Below are 24,492 nucleotides of genomic sequence, written 5' to 3'. Positions count from 1 at the left end.
ACACTGCTTGGGGACGTCCCTAAGGTCAAGATTAAAGGTGCTGTGTCCGTCAGTGAACGAAAGAGAAAATAGGATTATTGTATTCACTGTAAAATCCTTTTCTCTGAAGTTTGACGGACACAGCACCCACCCGTCCTATTTATGTTTGTATTGCTTTTTGATGAACTGAGCTGCAGGAAGCAGTGTGAAGGATTATAGCCAATAGGACCGCCCCCTGGGCGGTACTGTGCAGTTTTGCTGTTTTTAAATGTTCTGCCCAGTCCTATCCTATATAACCCTAAGATCAAGATTAAAGATGCTGTGTCTGTCAATGAACTTCAGAGAGAAGGATTTTACGGTGAGTACAAAAATCCTATTTTTTCATTGTTTTTCATAAGACAGCACGGCATTTTTTATTTTTTTTTCCCCCTCTCATATTGTCTCTATGGCCTATATATATATCTAGACAATATCATGGCTGGGCTCCATGGTTCATCCTTTTGGGACTTGGCATCCAGCCAGGTTTTAGCTGATTTTTGCTTGTTCATGGAAATAAAATGTAGCACATACACTGATTAGGTGTTGTGAGCAAACCCTACATTTTTTTATAAACCATCCTGTACATGTGGTCTAAACACACCTCCAAGCTAAATGGTAGGGTCTGAAGAACAGTTATTTTGTTCTTAAGTGTCTCAACTTAAAGCGACACTTCACCCAAAAGGGGAATTTCCACTTGTTTGCATCACCCCCTTCCCCCCCTCCACATTTTGGCTTTTTGGGGGTAATAGCAGGTACCTAGTTTCCCTCTTCCCCCTGGAGCCTTCTAGAACACATCACCAGCCCAGAAGACTGCGGGACTATTCAGAATGTGCAGAAGGAAACTGTCTCTGAAGCTGCAAGGCTTCACTGCTGGTTACCCATACTTAAGATGCCAGCACCTGGACCCAAAGCTGATTGAAGAATCTGCTTGGGTGAGGACATCACTGGATCCTTGGCGCTCCTCTTTAAGGTAGAAATCCAGCCAACGCTTTTTTTGCTTTCATTTTATAGAGGATGATGTGTAAATCCCCATCAGGGGATTTTTTTTTTCTTTACTACCTGTCCCAAACATGTGTAAGGAAGTGCGGGGAAATCCTGTTTTACAAATGTCTTTAGAACAGGAATAGAGATGAAACATTCTAATAGTATGAAGTGTCAAACTTTGGATTTCCCCTTACTTTTGGTCTCAATGACAATGGTTACCAGGATAAATGGGGGGAGGGGGGTGGGGGTTCTTCCAACAGGGACAAAGAAATAATAAAAAACAAAACAAAAAAACAGACAAAATCCCCTAGCTGGATTATTTTCTGAAACCAACATTGCTGGGAGTGTCGATCTCCTGTGTCCCCAGCTGTGCTTATTGGTTCCTCCTGTCAATGCCAACCCCTAGGTAACTATTGTATTCTGTAGTGATGTAGGGATTGGTGTCAGAAGCCACACAGCACAGTTATGGCACAGTAGATCAACACTCTGATGCTTTGGTTTCAAAAGAGACTTAAGCCAGGAGATTCAGATTTCAACAGCGTGGGCATTCACTTCTTTGCAGGTACAGCTTTTATTTGTATAATAATTTTTATTTTATTTTTTTATTTTTTTTTTTACGCAAGTTTAAGTCAAGGGAATCTAATCATAAATTCATGTTTGCTTAGTGCAAAAAAACAACAGTTCACTCTGTTTTCTGTGCCAATTCACCCTAAAGGAATTGACTGATGAATAATTCAGAGAAAACTCTCTTAACCCCTTCACACTGACCATACGCAAATATGCATTCATGGCTTGAAGGGGTTAAACCGTGCAGGCATTGTACCCTGGTACCATTTTTTTTGGGAGCCGGCGGTTGGCTTTTTAGTGATAGCCGAGCGGCTTATAGCTGCATTGGTTGTTATCCTAAAGGAGCTGGAAGGGACGCCCCGCCGCCTTCTGCCGTTCTTCCTGGGCCTCCTGTCCCACTGGCGATGTAAAATCCCGGGAGCGACATCACAACGTCCCTTTCAGGTTAACTCTGCTGCCAATGGTGCCGATTTAAAAAAAAAATTACAGTATTCAGAAACGCCTATTTTCGTGATCTGAATACTTTTACGTGCAAAGGAGGGATTTGGGATCCCTCCTTAAAGAGTACCTGTCGCCACTTATTACTGTCAGAAGGGATGTTTACATTTCCTGTGACAGCAATAAAAGTGATCAGTTTTTATTTTATTTTTTATAAAGAGACAGTGTTAAAAAATAAAATAAATAAGAAAGAAATATATATTTCTTAAAGTGCCTCTGTCCCCATGTGCTTGCGCAACAAAGAAAACGCATACGTAAGTTGCGCCCACAAATGTAAACTATGTTCAAATCACACATGTGAGGTATAGCCGCGATCGTTAGAGAGAGAGAGCAATAATTCAAGCAAAAGACCTCCTCTGTAACTCTAACCTGGTAACCATTACATTTTTTTTAAATTGTCGCCTATGGCGATTTTTAAGTACCGTAGTTTGTTGTCATTCCACGAGTGTGCGCATTTGCGTTTGAAAGACCGCTGCGCAAATATCGTGTGACATAAAACATTTTCAACGATCGCCATTTTATTCTCTAGGGCAGTGATGGTGAACCTTGGCACCCCAGATGTTTTGGAACTACATTTCCCATGATGCTCAACTCCACTGCCAACTGCATGAGCATCATGGGGAAATGTAGTTCCAAAACATTTGGGGTGCCAAGGTTAGCCATCACTGCTCTAGGGTCTCTGCTTAAAAATAAATATATATATATATATATATATATATATATATATATATATATATATATATATATATATATATATATATATATATATATAGTGTTTGGGGGTTCTAAGTAATTTTCTAGCAAAAAATACAGATTTTACTTGTAAACAATAATAAATGTCAGAAATAGGGTTTAGGCATTAATTAAAGGGTTAACGGATAAGTTCACCTTTTCATTACATGTTATACCAGTATTTAGGGTGTAACATGATACCAAAGAGCACCTTCCTGCGTCTCTTCGATCCCGCTCTGTGAACTGTGGACAGGGGATCTTCTCCCTGAACCCGCTGTCACAATTTAAACGATAGATGGCTGTGCAGGGTGATTCACAGTGATTTGTGAATTAATGAACTACAACTATCATCTGTCACAGTGGCAGATGGCTTGTAGTTCTCAATGAACTGCGAGGGCGATGGTGGGGTGCTCTTGTAGTTCACTGGTCTTCTTCCTGCTCTCCAGGAGGTACAGACAGACAGTTATACTGAGATTCTGCAGGAGCCTGACGTTGTACCTGTGATCTGCTGATTGTGGGTGCAATGCTCTGCAGGTTCCATAAAAAAAAAATTCACTTTTTTTTTTTTTTTTTTTGCGGGACTGCGACATTTTGGCGGACAAATCTGACACGAAGTGACACTTTTTGGGGACCAGTGACACCAATACAGTGATCGGTGCTAAAAAAAAAAAAAAAGCCCATCAGGGGTAATCAAAGGGTTAAATGTGTTCCCTGGGTGTGTGTTCTTTACTGTGTGTGGGGATAGTCTGGCTTGAGGAAGAGACCCATCTGTGTTCCTGATTAGCAGGAATCCCAGATCTGTTTCTCCCTCACTGAAAGAACGATCGTCTGCCTTGTTTACATAGGCAGACTGCCGTTCTGTCATTCCCCTGAACGATTGGCCCCCCGCGGTGTCCAATCACAGCAGGACTCCCACAGCGCCCGAGAGCTGATCACAAGAATCACGTACAGGTATGTGATTTTTGCGCTAAAGGGCCTCCCAGTTGCAGTGTATGTACGTAGGGCGGTTAAAGTGATTGTAAAGTCTAGAATTATTTTTTTTTTTCTTAAAATGACAAATATGTTCTACTTGCCTGCTCTGTGCAGTGGTTTTGCACAGCGCAGCGCCAATCCTCCTCTTCTTGGGTCCCCTGCCAGTGTTCCAGGGTCTTCCTATCTGTGCTGGTTATGGGGGCACACCTGTGGGCTCGCTCCCGAGCCACAATGCCACACAGCGTGGCCCGGCACCATCCTGCCCCAGTCTCTCCTCAATTTCCTGTAAGAAGAGGAAGAGGGGAGAGAAGACTGCAGCCGGTGACAGTGCTGGATCCCTGACAAGCTCAGGTAAGTGTTTGGGGGGGGGGGGTTAATAGTGGGTGGTTTTTTTCTTTTTTTTTCTTTAGTTTTTTTTTCCCCCTTAATGCAGAATATGCAAATCAAGCAATTCTAAAGGAGAGAAAAAAAATTATATATATTGAATGAAATCGATTCATTCAGTGTTTACTGTTGTGAGTAGCTGTGATTGATCGCAGCTAATCGCATGGTACAGATGGACTATGACACAATAGTACACAATGAAATGGCATGAATATTCCTATTACTTTACCAAATCTCAATTTTATTTTTTACCTCCAGGTGCCTCCGTGTGAATCCTAAAGGATTAGATGAAGAGAGCAAGGACTATTTGTCTCTTTACCTGCTGCTGGTCAGCTGTCCAAAGAGTGAGGTGCGCGCCAAATTCAAATTCTCCATCCTTAATGCCAAGGGTGAAGAAACCAAGGCAATGGGTAAGGGGCCTGCCTGTGTAGATTTTACCAATGATGTTGTCTTTCCTTTTTCAGTCTTTCACTTTTATGTTTTATTTTTCTTTTTTTTTTTTTTTTTAAGAGAGCCAACGAGCTTACCGCTTTGTTCAAGGAAAAGACTGGGGTTTTAAGAAATTCATTCGCAGAGATTTCCTGCTCGATGAGGCCAATGGCCTTCTCCCAGATGATAAGCTGACCCTTTTCTGTGAGGTATGTAATAGTAGCGATACTATTTGCATATGTAGGTCATCTTATGTGAAACCTGTACACAGTGGGGCCCTCCTGTCCATGCTTTGTGCCCACATCGACCAATTACATACTCCCTTTTGTATATCCAGTGCAGTACCTTACAGATGAAAACGTGTAACAATGGAAAACTGGGCTTACTAAAAGCTACATGTATATGTATCGCCCTATAAAGGATCTCTGCTTTTTTCAAGAGCTGTGTCAGCTAAAGAGTCTTCAGATTTTAATAAACGTCCAGATATATCGGATACCTGTTCTGCTGCTTACTGTGCAGGCTGCTATAAGGCTGCTCTGTAGGGATGAACCAGCTGTCTGCAGAAACCACGGCATGCAATGCACGACAGAGCCAAACACATCTCGGATGCTGAAGGTTCTTTAGCTGGTGTTGCTATTGAAGAGAGTGGCGTTCCATGTTACGGGCGGAGGCTAGATGAGTAGAATTCCTTTTCTTTTACGAGGATTATTTTATTTTTATTTTTTTGTGACAAGCTTGCTTTAACAGCAAAAAGCCGTTATCTATGTATCCATAAAAAACAGCTAAAACAATTCAGGTCTGGTTGATAGCTGTTATATCTACATCTTTTATGGATACGTTTTAGTATGAATTCTTGAAGCAGAGTTTTGCTTTGCTTGCTTGGGATGTACTAAATGCTAGTGGTCACTTTAGTTTGGTATGCCTTGTACCTCAACTCTCCACTTTTAATACACATTTCCCATGACATTCACTTGTTGTATGGCTCCTCATAGGCCGCCTGAAATTCACATTCTTTGTCATAGAATCATTTTTGCTCAGGTCTCCATATTCTCCATATACCAGACCTGGCTGGCTTCCGGAGTCACCATTCAGGTACTTGTTAGGCCACAGTTGTATATTCCAGCATGGATACATTGCTGCTGTTGCAGCACCATATTTTAAAAAAGCCACCTGGATGTGAGCGCCTTTTTGCATTTTTTATATAAAAAGTTGGCACTACATAGGGCTGGAGTAAAAATTGTTTTAAATCTTGAATTCAGTTGAGAGGTCAAATCGATTATTTATTTATTTTTTTTTTTTTTTTCACCACAGCGTCGGTCCTGAGGTGCTGCGGGCAGGAGTTCTTAGGTGAGGCCGCGGCTTCAGCCTACTCCTGCCGCAGCTCCCCAGGACTGGCGCGGTGTCCATCAAAAAATAAAAATAAAATAAATTAGAATCGTGGATCGAGTGGGGTTTTTTTTTTTTTTTTTTTTTTTTTTTATCGCAGATTTTTTATTTTATTTTTTTCGAAAATTGCCAAGCTCTAGCACTACACAAATCTGGCACTGCATGTCCACAATGCTTGCTCTTTTACACCATGACTGCATACTCCTAGACTGCTTTCACCTAGGGAGTATATCCCTTGACTAATAAACGCTGTACCTCCTCAGCTTACCCTGGACTAGCCTTTCTTGGGCATGATCTTAAGGGGGGGGGGAATCTTCTTACTGACCACAAATGTAAGGAGCATTCTTACTACTGACCATCATACTAATGTAGTGTGAGTTGTAGATGTAGTAAATATTCAAAGCCATACCCTGAGACAGAGTTCTTTTAATGTTCCTCCCTATTAAAAAGGTTGGGAAATGCTGCCCCATCCCAGGTGCACATGAATGACCTGTGACACACCTGCATCCATTCCCTACAATAATGACCCGCACAACGCTACACCAAATAGAGGTACAAACTCTGAGGCCGCGTACACACGCGGGGACTGTTCGCCCAACTTTGTCCGTCAAACAGTTTCGGCAAACAGTCCGCTCAAAATTAGCATGGACGTACTTGCCCACACACGACGAACGAACAGTTTGCTGAAACCGTGCGCGATGACGTGAACGGCACGTACGACGGGACGAAAAATATGACGTCCTATACACTGCATTATAACTTTCGGTGTGTAAATCCTTTCTGAGCATGCGCGGAACTTAGTTTGACGAACAAGCCTACACACGGGCGGACTGTTCGCTCAAACAAGGTTTCAGCGGACAGTTTTACGGAATTTCCGAAAAACCTTGTTCGTCAAACTGTCCGCTGAAACTGTCCGCTGAAAGCCCACACACGAGCGGACTGTCCGCCCAAGCACTGTTCAGCGGACAAAGTTGGGCGAACAGTCCGCGCGTGTGTACGCGGCCTGAGTATTGGGTACACCCACCAATTAGACCCCTTTTACACTGGGGAGGTGCGGGCGTTAGCGGGGCTTTACTGCTGTTATAGTGGCGCTTTTCGGTTGCTAGCAGGGCGCTTTTAACCTCCACTAGTGGCTGAAGAAAGGGTTATAATGGCGTCCGTGTTGCGGCGCTGCTGAAGCGCTTTGGCAGTGCTTCTCATTCATTTTAATGGGCAGGAGCGGTGTATACAGCGCTCCCAAACTGCCCCAAAGATGCTACTTGCAGGACTTTTTTCCCCCATCCTGCAAGCGCACCGCCGCAGTGTGAAAGCACTCAGGCTTTTACACTGGGGAGGCTTGAGAGGCTCTTTAGATGCGCTATTTTTAGCGCTAAAATGCCTGAAAAGCGCTCCAGTGTGAAAGAGGTCTTACTGTGGTATTTTGAGCTGGTGACTGTGGACTGCACCCCATCTTTGCTGAAGATTTTTGGCATGCACATTCTTTGATCTTATTATTCAAACCCCTTATCCCTCAAAAAATTTAAGATATTGGGCAATATACCCTGACTAGTTTAAATGCCCCAACATTGAGTATTATCTTATAAGCTCCGGAAGATTTTACTCCCTTCTAGACCAGGTTCTGTTTTTGCTGTTCAGCACTACTCTAAATGGCAATTGCTCAGTCATGCAATGCTGTACCCAAATTTAATTTTATAGCATTTTTTTCCACACAAATAGAGATTTCTTTTGGTGGTATTTGATCACCACTGGATTTTTTTTGTTTCGTTTTTTTTGCGATATAAATAAAAACATTTTATGGAAAAAATCCTTTTTTTTTTTTTCCCCTTTCCGCTGTAAAATATATATTTTATGAAGAAATTAGATTTTTTTTTTTTATGTGGCCAAAATGTATTCTGATACTTGTTTTTGATTAAGCAAACAAACAAAAAAAACAATAACTGTATATTGATTGGTTTGCATCCCCCCTTTTTTTTTTATATACTACTAATATCTGTGATCAGTGACTTATAATGGGACTGTGATAGTGCAGTGGGCAATCTGACACTGGGGAAACTGCCACCGACATCACCAGTGATTCTAATACAGTGATCAGTGCTAATACTATACACTGTCACTCTTCTAATAACACTGGCTGGGAAAGGGTTAACCACTAGTGTGATGAAGGGGTTAAATGAGTGCTTAGCTTATGTGTAAAGTGTACTGCTTTTACTACTAGATCTGTTTCTCATCTCTGCTTTGCAGGAATGATAAACTGACAGATCACTCCCTCTGTACAGAGCTCTGTGTTTTATTTTTTAAAACACAGAGCTGTGGTCTGTGATTGCACACAGCCAATCAGCAGGTCCCGGTCGTGAATCATTAGCCGGGACTTGCTGACAGGCTCCCGTTGTATACAATCCGGAAGTAGGTGGCGACGTACGGTTACGTCACTTTGCCTACAGTGGCTGATGGCTCGCAAGTACGTTGCGGCCGGGCAATCGGCAAGTGAAATATGACGTGATGTATTATGGCATAAAATGCTGTAGTAACCCAATAGGATACAATAATACGTTTCTAGTGCTACTGCAGATTTATGTGACCCTGGCTATATTTTAACATTGCCTTCTTTTTGTTCTCCCTAGGTCAGCGTCGTTCAAGATTCTGTTAACATTTCTGGGCAGAACACCATGAACATGGTGAAAGTACCGGAATGTCGCCTTGCTGATGAACTTGGAGGATTATGGGAGAACTCTCGTTTCACTGACTGCTGTCTGTGTGTTGCCGGGCAGGAATTCAAAGCACACAAAGCCATCCTTGCAGGTCTGTTTGCATTTTTAGCATCCTGTGTGTATCATTAGTTTTCAATTATTGCTGCTTACTGGTCAAATATCGAATGATGTAATGCAGAAAAGCAATTAGGCTAGTGTTGACAGCACTTTCTGATATAGAGCCATACAATTCTTGTCTTCTCTGGTACTGATAAGCTTCCACAGGTGTTTGACATACATCAGCATCTGCTGAATGTTGTACACCAAGCCTAAACATTTTTAAAAAACCCTGATGTGTCCCAACCTGGGTAACTAAGAAATAGTTCATGTTGCTTAAAGTCATTGTACACTTTCAAATGTTTCATTGTTTTAACTAGATATTAGTGTAGTCATCTTCCCTATGTTTGGTTGACTTACCTTTTTGTAACGATAGGCTCACATGTTGTGGCTGCAGTTTGTCATGGCTGATCCATGTATTGCAGCAGCTAGCTTGTCCCTATGTGCCCGAGGGACAAGACATCTTCCTTTTCCAGGTTACACAGCATCCAGTCTTCACCACCACTGTGATGCAGCACATATGTGGGAGTGCTAATGTTATAAAACGCATCTCAGTCATCTGTGTCTGTGGATTCTCTGCCTGCTTGTGTCTCTCTCAGATGTAATTGCTGTGTAGCACTCACCTGCACAAGCGCTAGACTGAGAGTCCCATGGGTTGTGGGATATACAGCTTCTTCATTGGAAGTGTCTGGTTTCACACTACAGACAGAGGCCATGCATTAAAGGGTTTGTTACCCCAACGCTTCATATTAATGTGCCTGCTGTACCATGTACTTGTATGAGAAAGTCTCCTGTTCTCTTTTTGTGTTGCTTCAGTTGTGTGAAATCCCTGGTGTTCTGCTACTCCCTCTGCTTTCCTATTAAAAATGTAACCACACTAATCAGGAGAACACACCCTTGTTAGTTCTCTAGCTATCCTGGTGTACTCTCCTCCAATGATCAGACTTGACACCCCCCGCTACACAGCCATTCACTGGGAAGCTCAGTGTGCTGCTGCTTCTCCTCCCCACAGCTCTTATGCAGCTAAGAACAGAGGGAAGGTGATCACTTCTAAAATAGAAAAAGGAGATATATATATATATATATATATATATATATATATATCTATATCTATACAAAAATGTTTTGTCTTTCATTTCTATTTTAAACTGGATTGGTTATTTTACAAGGTGATCATTTACAATCACTTTAAAGTGGTTCTAAACTCTCCCCCACAACTTTGTCCCATGGAAATCAACATAAAAAACCCTAATGAACACTGCTTGTAGATATCTCCTTACTTGCTTAGTATTGTTGTTATCCTTTTTGTTCTTTAGAATTATGTCACTGAGCATGCCCAGATCTCCCATGATTTATAGCACACTGTGTGCTTGTTTGTCTATTATCAGGACTTCTTATGGCACAGCTCTGAAATCCCATGAGGCTGCATAATCACTCAGAGCTTCCTACTACTCCCCATGTGACATCACATGGAGTTTAAACCTGGGCATCGGACAGCTGAAGCTGATAAGACTGACATAGGCAAACACTAGATAATCAGCACAAGTAAATACTATGAAATAAGTCAGGTATGAGCAGGGAAGCAGGGTTGCCATAGAAACGTTGGATTGAGAAGGAGGCTTGGTTAACAGTACAGGAAGTGCTCAATGTAAGGGTGGAAATGCACTCCACTGTGGACTCAGAAAACAATAATTAAGATGCCGCTGCCTAATTCCTGGAAACAAGTTTTTTTTTTTTTTTTTTGTTTTGTTTTTTTAAGTTTCTTTAAACAGTAAGTAATTTGCAATTTGGGCTGGAATACAGTGGCTATAGTCTGTTAATTAGCTATTATAATGGACTAAATGAAAAGAAGCATCAGAGTGGGAGAGTTTACTTCCTCTTTAATCACTTTAACCTGTGCAGTGCCATGCCTCATGCCTCATGTTTCAACACAAGCTGAAACTGCTGACACAGGAGTGTTAAGATTTATTCTACTATAGGCTGTGCATACAGGGCAACAAATAACACTGTGAAATTGCCAGATCAGTGTACAATATACGCAGGTGAGAACCTTGAGATTCAGGTAGCTATGTTTTTACCGTAGTGTTCATTCTTTGAGGTCTGCTGCTCTTGTGTACAGCACTCACATAAGGAAAGCTAATGCTGGCCATAGACGTTTGAATCTCGGTTGGGACCAGCCAACATTCAAACCATCTATAGGTTTTCTTGTTAATTGTGCCCAAGTTGATCCATCGATGGACTTTGGTACAGCCAGGATGTCAGATTTTTTGCGGCTAGAAATAATCAGTGTGTGTTCTCCCAGCAGGGACGGCTCCCTGCGCCCATTTATCCCACTGGGAGAACTCAATAGCTCCCTGCGAAGCATTCAGTCAGTGTTGGTGGGGGGGGGGGGGGGAATCGAGAATTTTTTTATTTTCCTGCAAACCGTGGTTGCAGAAAAGAAAATTGCACCAGCTATGACCAGCTTAACACGTAGACTGCACAGCAGACACCTACATTCACTGTACTCTCCCCTGTGTGTACACATGGACTCTCCTTCTAGGTCCCATTGTTTAGTACTTGGTGGCAGAATGACAAATTGCTTGCAGGGGACAGGCCTACACAGTCCATACACAATTTTATTTTCCTGAAATTAACCTCTTAATCTGATTGTAGTTTTACTTAAACAGATTTCTGAAATGATTGTTTGATGCACCATAAATAGTCAATTTACCTGTGTGTATGACATCGTTTTCAATGCCAAATGTTTTTGAGGAAAATAATTAAAATTAAAAAGTGATTATTTTATAATTGATCCATTGCTTCAAACGCCAAACAAAAGACTTTAAAAAACATCAGTATCCCTCTACCCATGTGATCAGTATCATCTTCTATTTGATAAAATATTAAAGAAATTGAAAGTATATGTGAACCCTCACCTTGTAAAACAACCCATTCAGTTTAAAATAGAAATGGAAGGCAAAATATTTGTGTATCAATATAAAAAAATTATAAATACTTTTTTTTTTTTTCCCCCCATATAAGTGATCACATACTCTCTGTTCAGCATATAAGAGCTGGGGGAGGAGAAACGGCAGTACACTGATCTTCCCAGTGAATGGCTGTGCAGGGTGTTAGGACAAGTCTGATCATTTGAGGAGAGCAGGCTGAGTTCCCAGCAAAGCTAGAGAACTGACCACACTGTGCTCTTATGCTTAGTGTGGCCAGTTTTTAATAGGAAAGCAGGTACACCAGGGCTTTTGCACAAAGGAAGCAATACAAAGAGAACGTGTCCTTTTCTTATACAGGTACATGGTACAGAAGTCACATATCAGGAATATGAAATGTTAGGTTTGCGTATTCTTTCATTGATAATTCCTGTTAACAGACAGAATACTACAGTGATTATTTATTTGAAAGATCTCATCAATTGCGTGTATGGCCAGCATAAAACCTGTGTGCAAATACACAATATTGGGGTGGGGGGGTTCTAGTGGCAGTCGGGGTGGCGGAAAAGTGCAGTGAAAGTAAGAGCACCACCTTCATTTACTTTATCAGTAATGCAGCAGGAGAAGTGAGCCTCCATAGTAGGTGAGGGCAGATCTGGGGGAAATCCGTTTCAAATCAGTCACTGGGTAACTGAGCTTACAATAATAATAAACATCAGTTTTGTCTTGAATGTTCCTTTAACCACCTTCCCTTCTGTGCTATAGCTGAAAGACTGCTACAGCGTGGGCTCGCATTGCCAGGAGGGCGCCTATAGACATCCTCCTATGACTGCGCTTCCTGCGTGTCCCCTGCATTGCCACAAATCTTCGGACACAGCTGGTCACAAATCGGGGTAAAGAGCCAATCACATCGGCTCTTTACCACGTGATAAGCTGTGTCAAATCAAAATAAACCCCCCAGTGGCAGTAAATACCATGAAAAGAAAGCTCTGTCTGTCTCAAAAAAAAATTATTAAAAATACCTTTTGGGTTTTAGTGTTGCATGACCGCGCAATTGTCATTCAACACGTGACCGTGCTGAAGTCTGCAATTGGCCTGGGCAGGAAGGGGGTGAAAGTGCCTGGTAGGCAAGTGGTCAATATAATAAAGGAATTTCGGGTGCTCCTTGTTTTTCCTTCTAGAAAATAGCAGTGTATTGGAAGCCGTGTCAGGAGAGAGTTCTGTCATTTCTGTAGCAGTTGGCTGACGCTTTACATATATACATTATGGAAATTGTCAGGTCTATTTTATGCTACATGTACCTTCTTTGGCATACAAGCTTCCCAGGGACATCTGTCAGCACAAGATACAATTGTGTTTCCTTTTGCTTGATACATTGCAGCTGATTGATTAAGCCAGAGGGAAGTAAAGTCTATGATGTCCATGGCAACCAATCAGGCTCCAGCTGTCGTATTTTCCAGCAAACATGGTAAAGGGTAGTATGGCTGTTATTGGCTATCGGATTTCCTTCACCTTTTGGGTTTGGAGTTGCAGAATATCAATAAAATAATGCAGACTTGTATTATTATGTGGGAGTTGGTGAACCTGGAACAAAGGATATAGTGATGTGGTCCTTCGTAACAGTTGTTTTCCTTCATTTACTGTGTAGGGAATAGCCAGCTTCTGATTGCTGTGGACGTCACTGTGCTTGCACTTTTAGCTTTTTGGTGTTATTGTGGGGGCTGCTTGCCATTTGTGGATTTGTTTAAAACAAGATCAGCATCTACCGTATATCGGATTCAGTCTTCTTCCTTTTTCTGCCTCTCCCTATTGGTCTGTAAAGTGCCATGTGCTTATATACTGGTAATAATTTGGAGACGTGCATTTAAAAACGGTTATATAAATGGCGTGTAATCTCCACTTTAACCACTTCCCATCCAGGCTGATTCTGACATTTCTCTCCTACATGTAAAATTTATCTTTTTTTTTTTTTTTTTGCTAGAAAATTACATAGAACCCCAAACCTTATATATGCTTTTTTAGCAAAAACCCTAGAGAATACAATGGCGGTTGTTGGACCTTTCTATCTCACACGGTATTTGCACACCAATTTTTCTGACATGGCTTTTTTTGTAAAAAAATTAATAAAATAAAACAAAAAATATGCTTTTAAAAAAAAAAAAAAAAACTAAACCTTAAAGTTAGCCCAATTATTTTGCATACTGTGAAAGATTAAGTTACGCCGAGTAAATTGATACCTAACATGTCATGCTTCAAAATTGCTCATGGAGTGGCGCCAAACATTGGTACTTAAAAATGCCCATAGGTGACGCTTTAAAATAGTTTACTGGTTACATGTTTTGAGTTACAAAGGAGGTCTAGGGCTAGAATTATTTCTCTCGCTCTAACATTCGCAGTGATACCTCACGTGTGGTTTTGAACACAGTTTTCATATGTGGGCGGGACTTACGTATACGTTCGTCATCTGTTCCACTGGAAATCTCTATGATCATCATCCGGGGGCCAGCGGATCCTGTCTCCTACTCGCAGATTGAATCAGTGAGTTGGTAGAAGCACCGGAGGGTGGCGGGAGGGGCTTCATTGTAATGGCAGGCATCATCCAGATATACCCCCTGCAAAGTCAAGGACATCATATGACGTACCTTGGGCGGGAAGATGTTAAGGGAGAAGTATGGGTTTGGGGTTTTTCCCTAATTGTACTTGGGTGGATGCAGCATCGGTCCCCCGCCGCCTCTGCACTGAGAACCGAGCCACCAAACACCGCCAATGGCTCGCTTCTTTTGGCTTCCCGAGAGGAGAGCTGCTGACTCAATCAGCAGCTCTTCTACTGCGCTCCTCCACACTCACTGGAGCACTGAGCTGTGGAAGGGCGGGGAGCGGCTGTCTCAGCGGCTCACTGAGACGGACAGCAGACGGATGACAGGTTGGTCTCTGCTTACTGTGCTGAGACAGACTTGCCTTTCCCTCTCCCTCTTTGCCTGTCTATTTTCATCCGATCCGCCAGACGGATGGAAAATAGGGTCAGCATCCGTCTGGATTTGGCAGACAGGATCGGATTGCAGTGGGTGTCAGAGGACATGTCACTGCTGACATCCGCTGCCCCATAGCAGTGAATGGAGGGGGTCCGATCAGGTCCACCTGAAAAAACTGACAGGCAGACCTGATTGGAAAGCCCGTGTGAAAGGGGCCCAACATGTTGTTAAGCACCACCAGGGCAAACAAGACTTGTAACTTTCAATAGACTACAAATGGGCTGTTCTGTTTGTTGAGTAACTGAAAGCACATACAGAGGTACAGGCAGAGAGTTGTAGGCAGTTTCTGCAGGAGCCTAACATTGCACCTGCGACCACTGATCACAGGGGAAATACTTTTAGGCTCCTGTTTTTAAAAAAGAAAAAAAATGCACTTTTTTTTTATTTTGCCTAGAAAAGCATGTGCATTTATTTTTTATTTATATTTAGGGTGGTACATGTGACATGTCCAGCAGCTGCAGCGCAGTCTTGCAATGCTGTACTCTACCAATATGTATTTGTTACATACAATCAGAGCCTCCTTTTGGTGGTATTTGATCACCACAGTTTTTATTTTTTTTGTTATTATATAAACGGACAAAAAAAAAATTGTTACTTTCTGTTATATAGAATATAGCGTATCCAATAAAAAAATGAATTAAATACATTTTGGCCAAAATGTATTCTGCTACATGCTAAAAAAATCCCAATTAGTTTGTGTTTAAAGTTATAGCATCTGCAAACAATGGGGTATTTCCTTGATTTATTTTAGATTTTTTTTTTTTTTTTTTTTTTTTATGCTAGTAATGGCAGTGATTAGTCATTTATATAGGGACTGCAATAAGGCAATCTGACGCTGATGCTGGCAGTGAACTGACTAACTGACATTACCATTAAAAATAGTGATCAGTGCTAATACTATACACTGTCACTGTACTGATGTCACTGGCTGGTAAGGGTTTAACATCAGGAGTGATCAGGGGGTTAAATGTATGCCTAACTATGTGTAATATGTATTGCTTTTCACTACAGATCTTTATTTCTTATCCCTGCTTTGCAGATATAAGAAACCAAGAGCTCACTCCCTCTGTACAGAGCCCTGTGTTTATTGTCAACACAGGGCTCTGAGCTGTGATTGGACACAGCCGATTAGCAGGTCTTGGACATTAATCATTAGCAAGGACCTGTTGACAAACTCCCACTGTGTACAAAAGCGCGCATATACACTCTCTATATCCAGAAACCGTCAGCAAGATACCTGTGCATTGCTCTGCTTTTATGAGCCGCCCGTCTGCAGTACATTGCGGGCAGTGGTCCTTAACCACTTCCCGCCTGCCATATAGCTAAATGATGGCTGGAAAGTGGTTGCATTTTCCTGACTGGGCGTCATGACGTCCCCCAGGGTAGGCCGCCAGCGTGCGCAAGTGGGGGGCGTGAAACTCAGAGGTCAGTGGTGTCAGTCTGACACACCGCATCTCCGATCCCTGTAAAGAGCCTATGACGTAGGCTCTTTACCATGTGATGAGCTGTGTCCAATCACAGCTCATCACATGGTAACCAGGAAGTGCCGTTTTTCAGCTTTTCCTCTACTTGAGCTGGCAGGGCATGAGTAGAGGAGAGCTTATCGCCTGCTCTTCTGACAGATAATCAGCGCATTGATTACACATTACTCTAGGATGCCCGCTAGAGCCCACCAGGGATACCAATCTGTGCCCATCAGTGATTGCCTGTTAGTGCCTCCTGACCAGTGCTGCCTATGAGTGGCCATAAGTGCTGCATATAAGTGCCTTATCAGTGCCACCTTACTAGTGCCCATTAGTGAAGGAGAAAATGTACTTTATTTTTATTTTTATTTTTTTCTCCTTTTGTAGCGCAAAAAATAAACCCGGTGGTGATCAAATACCACCAAAAAAAGCTCCATTTGTGGGGAAAAAATATATAAAAATTGTTTGAGTACAGTGTTGCATGACCGCGCAATTGTTGTTCAAAATGCTACAGCGCTGAAATTGGCTTATGCAGGCGGGGGGGGGGGGGGGGGGGAGTGCCCTGTATTGCTTTGATTAAAAGGTTAATAAATGCCAATTTCCTTGGAGTCTTCTGGCCAGCCAGGTGATGTCTTTTTCTCAGTGCTTTATATACTGTATATATACTTTATATACTGCAACTCACACTGGAATGTACCTTTTTATTGTAATGTTTCTCAATAACAGTAGTAAAAATCATGGAAATAGAAAAACCTTTGAGGGGTTCTTACACCTCCCCACTCTATTCTAAGCAAGAGTTGAGCTTTAATTATTTTCAAAAAAAAAAGTTTTCCTGTTCATGTTGATTCAATTTCCAAGATATTGTCTTTTTCTTCAAAGTGATACAGTGTGTTTAACAATGTTACTGCAACATAAATATTAGATCATTTTTTAGCACAAAGCCGCTTTGAGACGCTATTGTGACCAATTAGTCTGCATCAAGCACAATTGTTATGACTACAAAGTGTGACTTGTTTCTGAGCAGACTCCCACAATGCTTTGCCTCGTGTCACCCTGCCTCATGTTTGATAGGCTGGCAGCTGATATCCTTTCAATTAAGTCTTTGCAGCGCTAACTAATTCCTCAGTTTTAAGGGTAAAAAAAGCGTTAGATGAACTGGAAGACGTGCCAGCAGGGCTTAGGATCGGGAGCTGCTCGCTTTTTAAATTGGCGTTGTAAAATATACAACTGGCGGTGTAAAATATACAACTGTCACCAATTGTTTATTACGAGCAATAAATTATAGGCTTACAATGGGAAGGTGTGGATTCTGGTGAAGGAGGATTGTGGGGGGGAGGGGGGAGGCTTTGGAGATTTGCATTAGCAATAAATAACTGAGCTTTACAGATGAACTAGACATCATTACGTTTTATGTACTTAGTATACGGCAATAGAGGCGGCTGGTCTAGGGAGCCAATTATAGTATGGGGTTCAGGACAGATAGCTCTCCATAGAGTGGAGAAAGGTTAGAACCTTTGTCAGGTTTTATTACTCTGTCACCCTGCTGAGATTTCCCCTCGCTTTCTGCTTGGGTGACGGGAGGACCATAAGGCCGGGTTCACACTGCTGCGGGGGGAGATCCGGATGTGATTCGCACCGCAAATCACATCCGATCTCCGTAGCGATGCGAGTTCAGCCATACAGATAGTATGGCTGAATTCGCAGCGCTCCCGCAGCAAACTCGCACGGGACCCTTTTTTTGGTCCGCAACAGAATCTGATCGCATGGGGGTTCACACCATGCGATCCGATTCCTGTGCGAGTCGGCAGATCGCACTGCGATATGCGGACGGATCTGGGGGTGTCATTAACATATCATTGACACTCCCAGCCGTCCGCATAGGGCAGTGTGAACTGCCGGCGGGAGTAATGCGATGCGGGAAAACGCCGCGGATTCGCGGCGTTCCTGCATCGCAGCGGTGTGAACCCGGCCTAAATGAGGATTCGTATATCAAAGGAAGTGCTGAGGTTTTGACCCTCCCAAAAAAAAAAAAAATGTTAATTATCTATTTGTAACTAGTGCTGCACCAAAATGAAAAATCTGAACTGAAAATTCAGGATGAACGTGGCCGAAAGCCAAACCCAAAATGGACAGTTTTTTTTTACATTTTTATTTATTTATTTTTAATTTTTAATTTTTTTATTCAATTAAAGGCTAACTCCACTTTCGTTTTGGGGGAGGGACGTGAACATCAAATAGAAAATATAGCATATACAATTGCGACACAAGTCATATTGTAATTGGATGTTATTAAAAATTACCTTTTTAATTTTATGTAAAGTGGAATGCAATATGGCTACCTGGAGGAGTTCTGTACACAGAATGTGTACAGAGTGCCCCACCCCCCACCCCCCCAGAAACATTATTTGCATCATTGGAGCCCTGCAGGTGCTTCAGCTAATTGATAATTATGAGACCACTCCTATTACATTTACTTTCCCACATGGACACAGAAACGCACAGGGATTTCTTCAGAATAAAAATGTAGCAATCTGCAGTTTGATAAAATCCTTGTAATGGACATAGATCTCCCAGGGGGAATGTTTTTTTTTTTCTCAACAAAAGTGTAGTTATTCTTTAATGTGGCTGGTGGTGTAGCTTTGAGGTCAGTGTGACGTGGTGTAGCTTTGAAGTCAAATAATTTTTTTGTTGTTTATAGGCAAAACACCGATAACCCTATTTTCAGCCGATAGTTTTCTTAGGCCGATATATTGGTGCACCCCTAGTTGTAATACTTTGGGGACCCTGAAGGTGTTAAACAAAACAAAAAAAAAACTGTGACCAATATACAGTGCATTCATAAAGTATTCAGACCCCCTTCACTTTTTTCAATGTTATGTTGTAGTCTGATACTACAGTTGTTAAAATTCCTTTTTTTTTCTCATTAATCTGCAAACGGTACTAGAGGTTGACTGGTATGGGTTTTTCTCTGGCCAATGCCGATATTTAGAAGTCGGGGTGGCCGATATGATACTGTTTTTTTTTTTTTTTTTTAAGCCGATTTATTTATTTATTTATTTTTTTGCAGGTGGCACTGGCAGGGGGTACTGGTTGGCCCTGACAGGTGACACTGACAAGTGGAACAGGTTGGCACTGATTGGCAGATGGCACTGACAGGTTTCACAGCCGATAGTGTAACTGTGTGAAACTGAATGCTCTCTGCAGCGCCGCGGTGTGTGAAACTGTATGGAGAGAGAGAGAGGAGCTGACAAATTCAGTGCGATGGTGAAGGTGGGTGGGATCCAGCAGCTATCCAGCCAATGATTGGGTGGTTTAAGAAAGGGGCGGGGCCACATACACATAGCGGCCCACCCAGATCCCATCCCATTGGCTGGTGGTGGCTAGCTGGGTCCCGCCCACCCCCGACATCCAACCTCAATTTTGACAGCTCCTCTCTCTCCCCATACAGTTTCACACACTGTGGCGCTGGTCTGGCCAGTGTTCAATATTGGCCTAATTTGGATAATGACCGGCCGATGCCGATTTCTCCAAAATGGCTAAATATTGGCCACTATATCGTCCAGCCAATATATCAGTCGACCTCTACTCAGTACCCCAAAATGTCAAAGTGAAAACAGAATTTTTAGAAATGACAGGAGGGGACGAGGGAATACCAAGGGAAAGGTAACTCAGCTCTGCTGCTTTGCGTCATCATGGCCTCACCTCCCAGTCTAAAGGGGTGTGTAATGACGGGTGTACCATAGAGAGAGCCTGGGTTATGCTGCTGCTCACGTGGTCCAAAAGGAAGGGGTCTGATTTTACTATAAGGATGCAGAAATTTAAGTGAAAATGTTGGCAAGGCAGAATGAGGAATTGTAGATCCTGGCTCCACAATGTAAAGAATAGAAAATGATGAGCTTGGAGTCCTGCTTTAAAGTGGTTGTAAACCTCACACATTAAATATGAACAAAGCATATGCCTCTATAGTTGGGGTGTCAAACTTTTTCATCAAGGGGCTGCATAAGCGGTATGATTGCCCTCAAAGGGCCATTTGAATCTGAGGGGCGCTATGTTCAGAGTGTAGAGTTCAGGAGTTCGCTACGTACAAAGTGCAGGGTTCAGGAGTGCGTTATGTACAGCGTGAAGGGTTTTGGGGTGTGCTATTCACAGTGTGAAACCCAACCCCAACCCTCCCAAAGCTCCCTCTCATCTCTCTCCTACCTGGCCTGGTTCTAGTACCTCCCTGTGTAGGCGGATCTGCCTCGCCTTGCAAAGAGATCGTTCTCTCTCAGATTCTGGAGATCTGTCCCTGCCATGAGTATGTGCAGGGATCTGTTATTTCTGGGAGCTTCTGTGTTTGCAAGTGACAGCGGGGAGTGGGAGCAGAGGATCAGAGCTGGAGGTGGTGGAATGGAGTTCTACCATGTTTCAGCTGCAAAACTAGGTGCGAAGGCCACTTGACAAGGCCTAGAGGGCCATATTTGATCCACATATTTGGTCCACAAGCCTTGTATTTGACGTGTGCTCTATAGTGTGTACACTGAGGGGAAAGAAGTATTTGATCCCCTGCTGATTTTGTACGTTTTGCCCACTGGCAAAGTTTATTTGAACAGTGAGAGACAGAAAACACATTTCAAAAAGGTTATACATTGATTTGTATTTTAATGAGTGGAATAAGTATTTAACCCCTTCGCAAAACAGGACTTTAGTACTTGTTGGCAAAAACATTGTTGGCAATCACAGAGGTCAGACGTTTCTTGTAGTTGGCCACCAGATCTGCACACAATTCAGGAGGGATTTTGCCCCATTCCTCTTTGCAGAACCTCTCCAAGTCATTTAAGGTTTTGAAGCTTACGCTTGGTAACTCAAACCTTCAGCTATCTCCACATAGTTTCTATGGGATTAAGGTCTGGAGACTGGCTAGGCCACTCCAGGGCCTTAATGTGTTTCTTCTTGAGCCACTCCTTTGTTGCCTTGGCTGTGTGTTTTGGGTCATTGTCATGGTGAAATACCCATCCACAACCCATTGCAATGCCCTGGCTGTTGGAAGAAAATTTTCACCCAAGATTTGACGGTATGTGGCCCCGTTCATCGTCCCTTTTTGGTTCGGTGAAGTTGTCCTATCCCCTTAGCAGAAAAACACCCCCCTAGCATAATGTTTCCATCTCTATGTTTGACAGGATGGTGTTCTTGGGGTTCATAGGCAGCGTTCCTCCTCCTCCTCCAAACATGGCGAGTTGAGTCTATGCCAGAGAGCTTGATTTTGGTCTCGTCTGACCACAACACTTTCACCCAGTTCTCTTCTGAATCATTCAGATGCTCATTAGCAAGCTTCAGATGGGCCTGTACATGTGCTTTCATGTGTAGGTCTACATTCTTGTCCTTGACATCCTTGGCCAGCTCTTTGGTGTTGGCCATTGTGGAGAGATTGGAATCTGATTGCTTCTGTGGACAAGGGACTTTTATACAGGTAACAAGCTGAGATTAGGAGCACTCCCTCTTAGATCGTTACCTGTGTAGAAGACACCTGGGGGCCAGAAATCTTGCTGATAGGGGATCAAATACTTATTTCACTCATTTAAAATGCAAATCAATTCATAACTTTTTTGAAAAGCATATTTTTTTTTTTTTTGTTATTCTGTCTCACTGTTGAAATAATCCACGGATTTAGTTTTTTGCTGTTTTTAGTAACGTTTAGTTGAAGATGAATTGTGTTTTTTGTGTTTGAAGAATAAGTTTAATTTTGTTCCCAGAGTTGTATAATGGGTGCACCTGTGTATCAACCCTTTTTGTCATAAAAATATCATTTTCATAGAAATAGCGAGCAATTTGCAGCTGGCGCCACAGTCATTTTATTGAACAAATTAGAGTGAAATGTGGGCAAGCGTCTAATTAGCATATTATGCAAGGCAAGTAGTGATGGTGCAGGATGGATAAAGTGCAATAAAACGATTGCTAATGTTAGGAACTTTTCATTGTCTGTCTGGTGCTGCTAATTTAAAAGGGCGCTCCACCTGAAACACAGGTCTCATTTCTGGGTACAAATCTCCAAACCTGAGTTCAGTTCTGCCTTCCACCTGTGATCACAGAGGGGGGAACAGAAAGGGGGAACACAATCTTTTGTGTTGAGGATTTGGGGGTTTGAGTTATTATTATTATACAGGATTTATATAGAGCCGGCAGTTTACGCAGCGCTTTACAACATTAGGGCAGACGGTACAATTACAATACAATTTAATACAGGGGATCCCATGCCAAAAGAAAATGGTGTGGGGTCCCCCTTTTAAAATTCATACCATGCCCTTAGGGGCAGGAAAAGGGGGGTGCGATCATGCACCCCATCCCCCCTCCTCCTGAACTATGCCAGGCCTCACTCATGCCCTCAACATGGGGGGGGGGGGGGGGGAGTTACAAAACAAATTGTCCCCAGTGTTGATGTTTACAAGGGCCTCTTTCCCACAACTTTGACTCGGTGGTAGTGGGGGTCTGCAGGCAGGGGCCTGATCAGAAGCTGATAGCCCCCTTTTAACAATAAGTGGGTCCCCAGATCCCAGCGCCCCCATGTGAAGCACTGAGATTGCTCAGGTCCTTCTCTTAGTAGCTCAGCTCACCCTTCATCTCCTCCAGAAGTGACTCACCAGCAGCCGTACAACCTTTTAATCTCTAATGTACACACAGAGCTGCTAACAAATCCTAAATTATCATCTCCTCCCATTTTTAGATTTGTCACCTATTCAAGCTGCCACCTGCAGCCTTTGGCATATCGTTGGATCTGGTGACTTTGACTTATGGTGGATATTTGGGCATCATCTATAGAGATGGCTAAAACAATAATCCAAATGTTATTGTGCTGGTAGATTTACAAGAAGCTGCTGGCACAAAACAATCAGATAAGATTGCATAAATCAAACCTAATAAAAAAATTGGCCGCACTGTGGAAAAAGTGTATACATATAAAAATGAAATTGTAGAACATCCAAGTAATCTCAGTCTAATGAGGCACCACGACCACCAACCCCACGAGTCTGTCGGATCGATTTCCGGGATTGACGTTTTATTGAATCTTAATGTAGTTGGTGGTTTTTATCTATACCAAATCTTATATAAGGTATTGCACAATGGGAATGTTTGTACTTTTTACTCGTGTTTATGCTGGATTGACTGACCATTGTTCCGTATGAGAGAGTTCTTCCACCCAAAAGCAAGATCTGAACCAAGGACCTTTTGCCCTGAGAGAAACCTTGTTACTCTTATAATTTAGAACCAACGCTCTCTGGTAAGCAGCTATTTTGATTGTATGGTGGAGGAGCACTGCGGAGGAGGAGCACTGCGGAGGAGGAGCACTGCGGAGGAGGAGCACTGCGGTGATCCACTTGTTGGTGTATTATCCTCATCCTTGTTCACCACACTAATTGGATGTATATCTGAGCACGGAAATTGATGTTCTCTTTTGACCCTTTTTGAACTTTCACCTATTGATTCATTATTGGACTGAGATTATTTGGGCGTGCTACAATTTCATTTGATATGTATATACTTTCCACAGCACAGCCAATTTTTTTTTTTTTTTTTTTATCACATAGAGATAACTGGGCTGCCGGGTACATGTGTGGACATCAGCTGATAAATGGGCATTCTATTCAGCCCTACATCTTTGGCCTTGTGCATGAGCCATAAAACCATTATAAACCTCACACATGAAATATGAACAAACCATATCCCTCTAGTCATTGACAGCAGCAGTGGCTCCTGCTACTGTGTAAGCCAATGAGGAGAGAGAGACCCAGGAGAGCCGCTGCTCTTGTGCACATCGCTGGATCTAGATGGGGCTCGGGTATGGGGGGGGGCTCTGCACCCAGAAGTTTTTTTTTTACCTTAATGATGCATAGAATGCATGAAGGTAAAAAGCCTTCTGCCTTTAGAACCACTTTAAGAGCAAGTATAATTTTTCTGCTGCTTCATTACTCTGCTATCAGCATGAATCACTTCTGACACGTTTTCCTGACACCAAAAGAAAAAAAAAGTGACGGGGAGGGACTTCAAGCAGATTGACAGCTTCAGCTCTGTTTCTGTGTGCTGTGTGAAGGGGGGGGGGGGGTGTCCCTTCCCTCCAATCAGCTCTCAGAGCTCTCCTCACTGAACTCTGCAGTGTAATTTCAGCTCTCCACCCCCTTCTTCCTGACGGCTCCACAATCTTTATAAGTACTGCACTTTGAGCAGATGTAGAGGAGAGAAGACTGCAGATAAAACAGGTACAACTTATGTAGGAGGATTTGTTTCATCTGTCTATCACCTGAGGCCAGTCACTTCTCTGGGT

At 42.6% G+C, this 24,492-nt stretch overlaps 1 protein-coding gene across 4 annotated transcripts in view; it reads left to right on the top strand.

Moving 5' to 3' along the window:
• Window positions 1-24,492, top strand: part of SPOP (speckle type BTB/POZ protein) — a 75,186-nt gene that overhangs the window by 14,586 nt on the left and 36,108 nt on the right. For all 4 annotated transcript variants that reach the window (XM_077459990.1, XM_077459992.1, XM_077459991.1 and 1 more), the window contains exons 5-7: window positions 4,414-4,565; window positions 4,666-4,793; window positions 8,592-8,769. In XM_077459990.1, the coding sequence (XP_077316116.1) occupies window positions 4,414-4,565; window positions 4,666-4,793; window positions 8,592-8,769 (458 nt within the window). The remainder of the gene's footprint in view (window positions 1-4,413; window positions 4,566-4,665; window positions 4,794-8,591; window positions 8,770-24,492) is intronic.

Source organism: Lithobates pipiens, unplaced genomic scaffold, assembly GCF_037356315.1.
Source record: "Lithobates pipiens isolate NorthernLeopardFrog02 unplaced genomic scaffold, aLitPip1_a1.2 Scaffold_28, whole genome shotgun sequence".
Classification (NCBI taxonomy): domain Eukaryota; kingdom Metazoa; phylum Chordata; class Amphibia; order Anura; family Ranidae; genus Lithobates; species Lithobates pipiens.
Note: the sequence above shows the minus strand (reverse complement) of the source record. Positions and strands in the feature narration are given on the sequence as shown.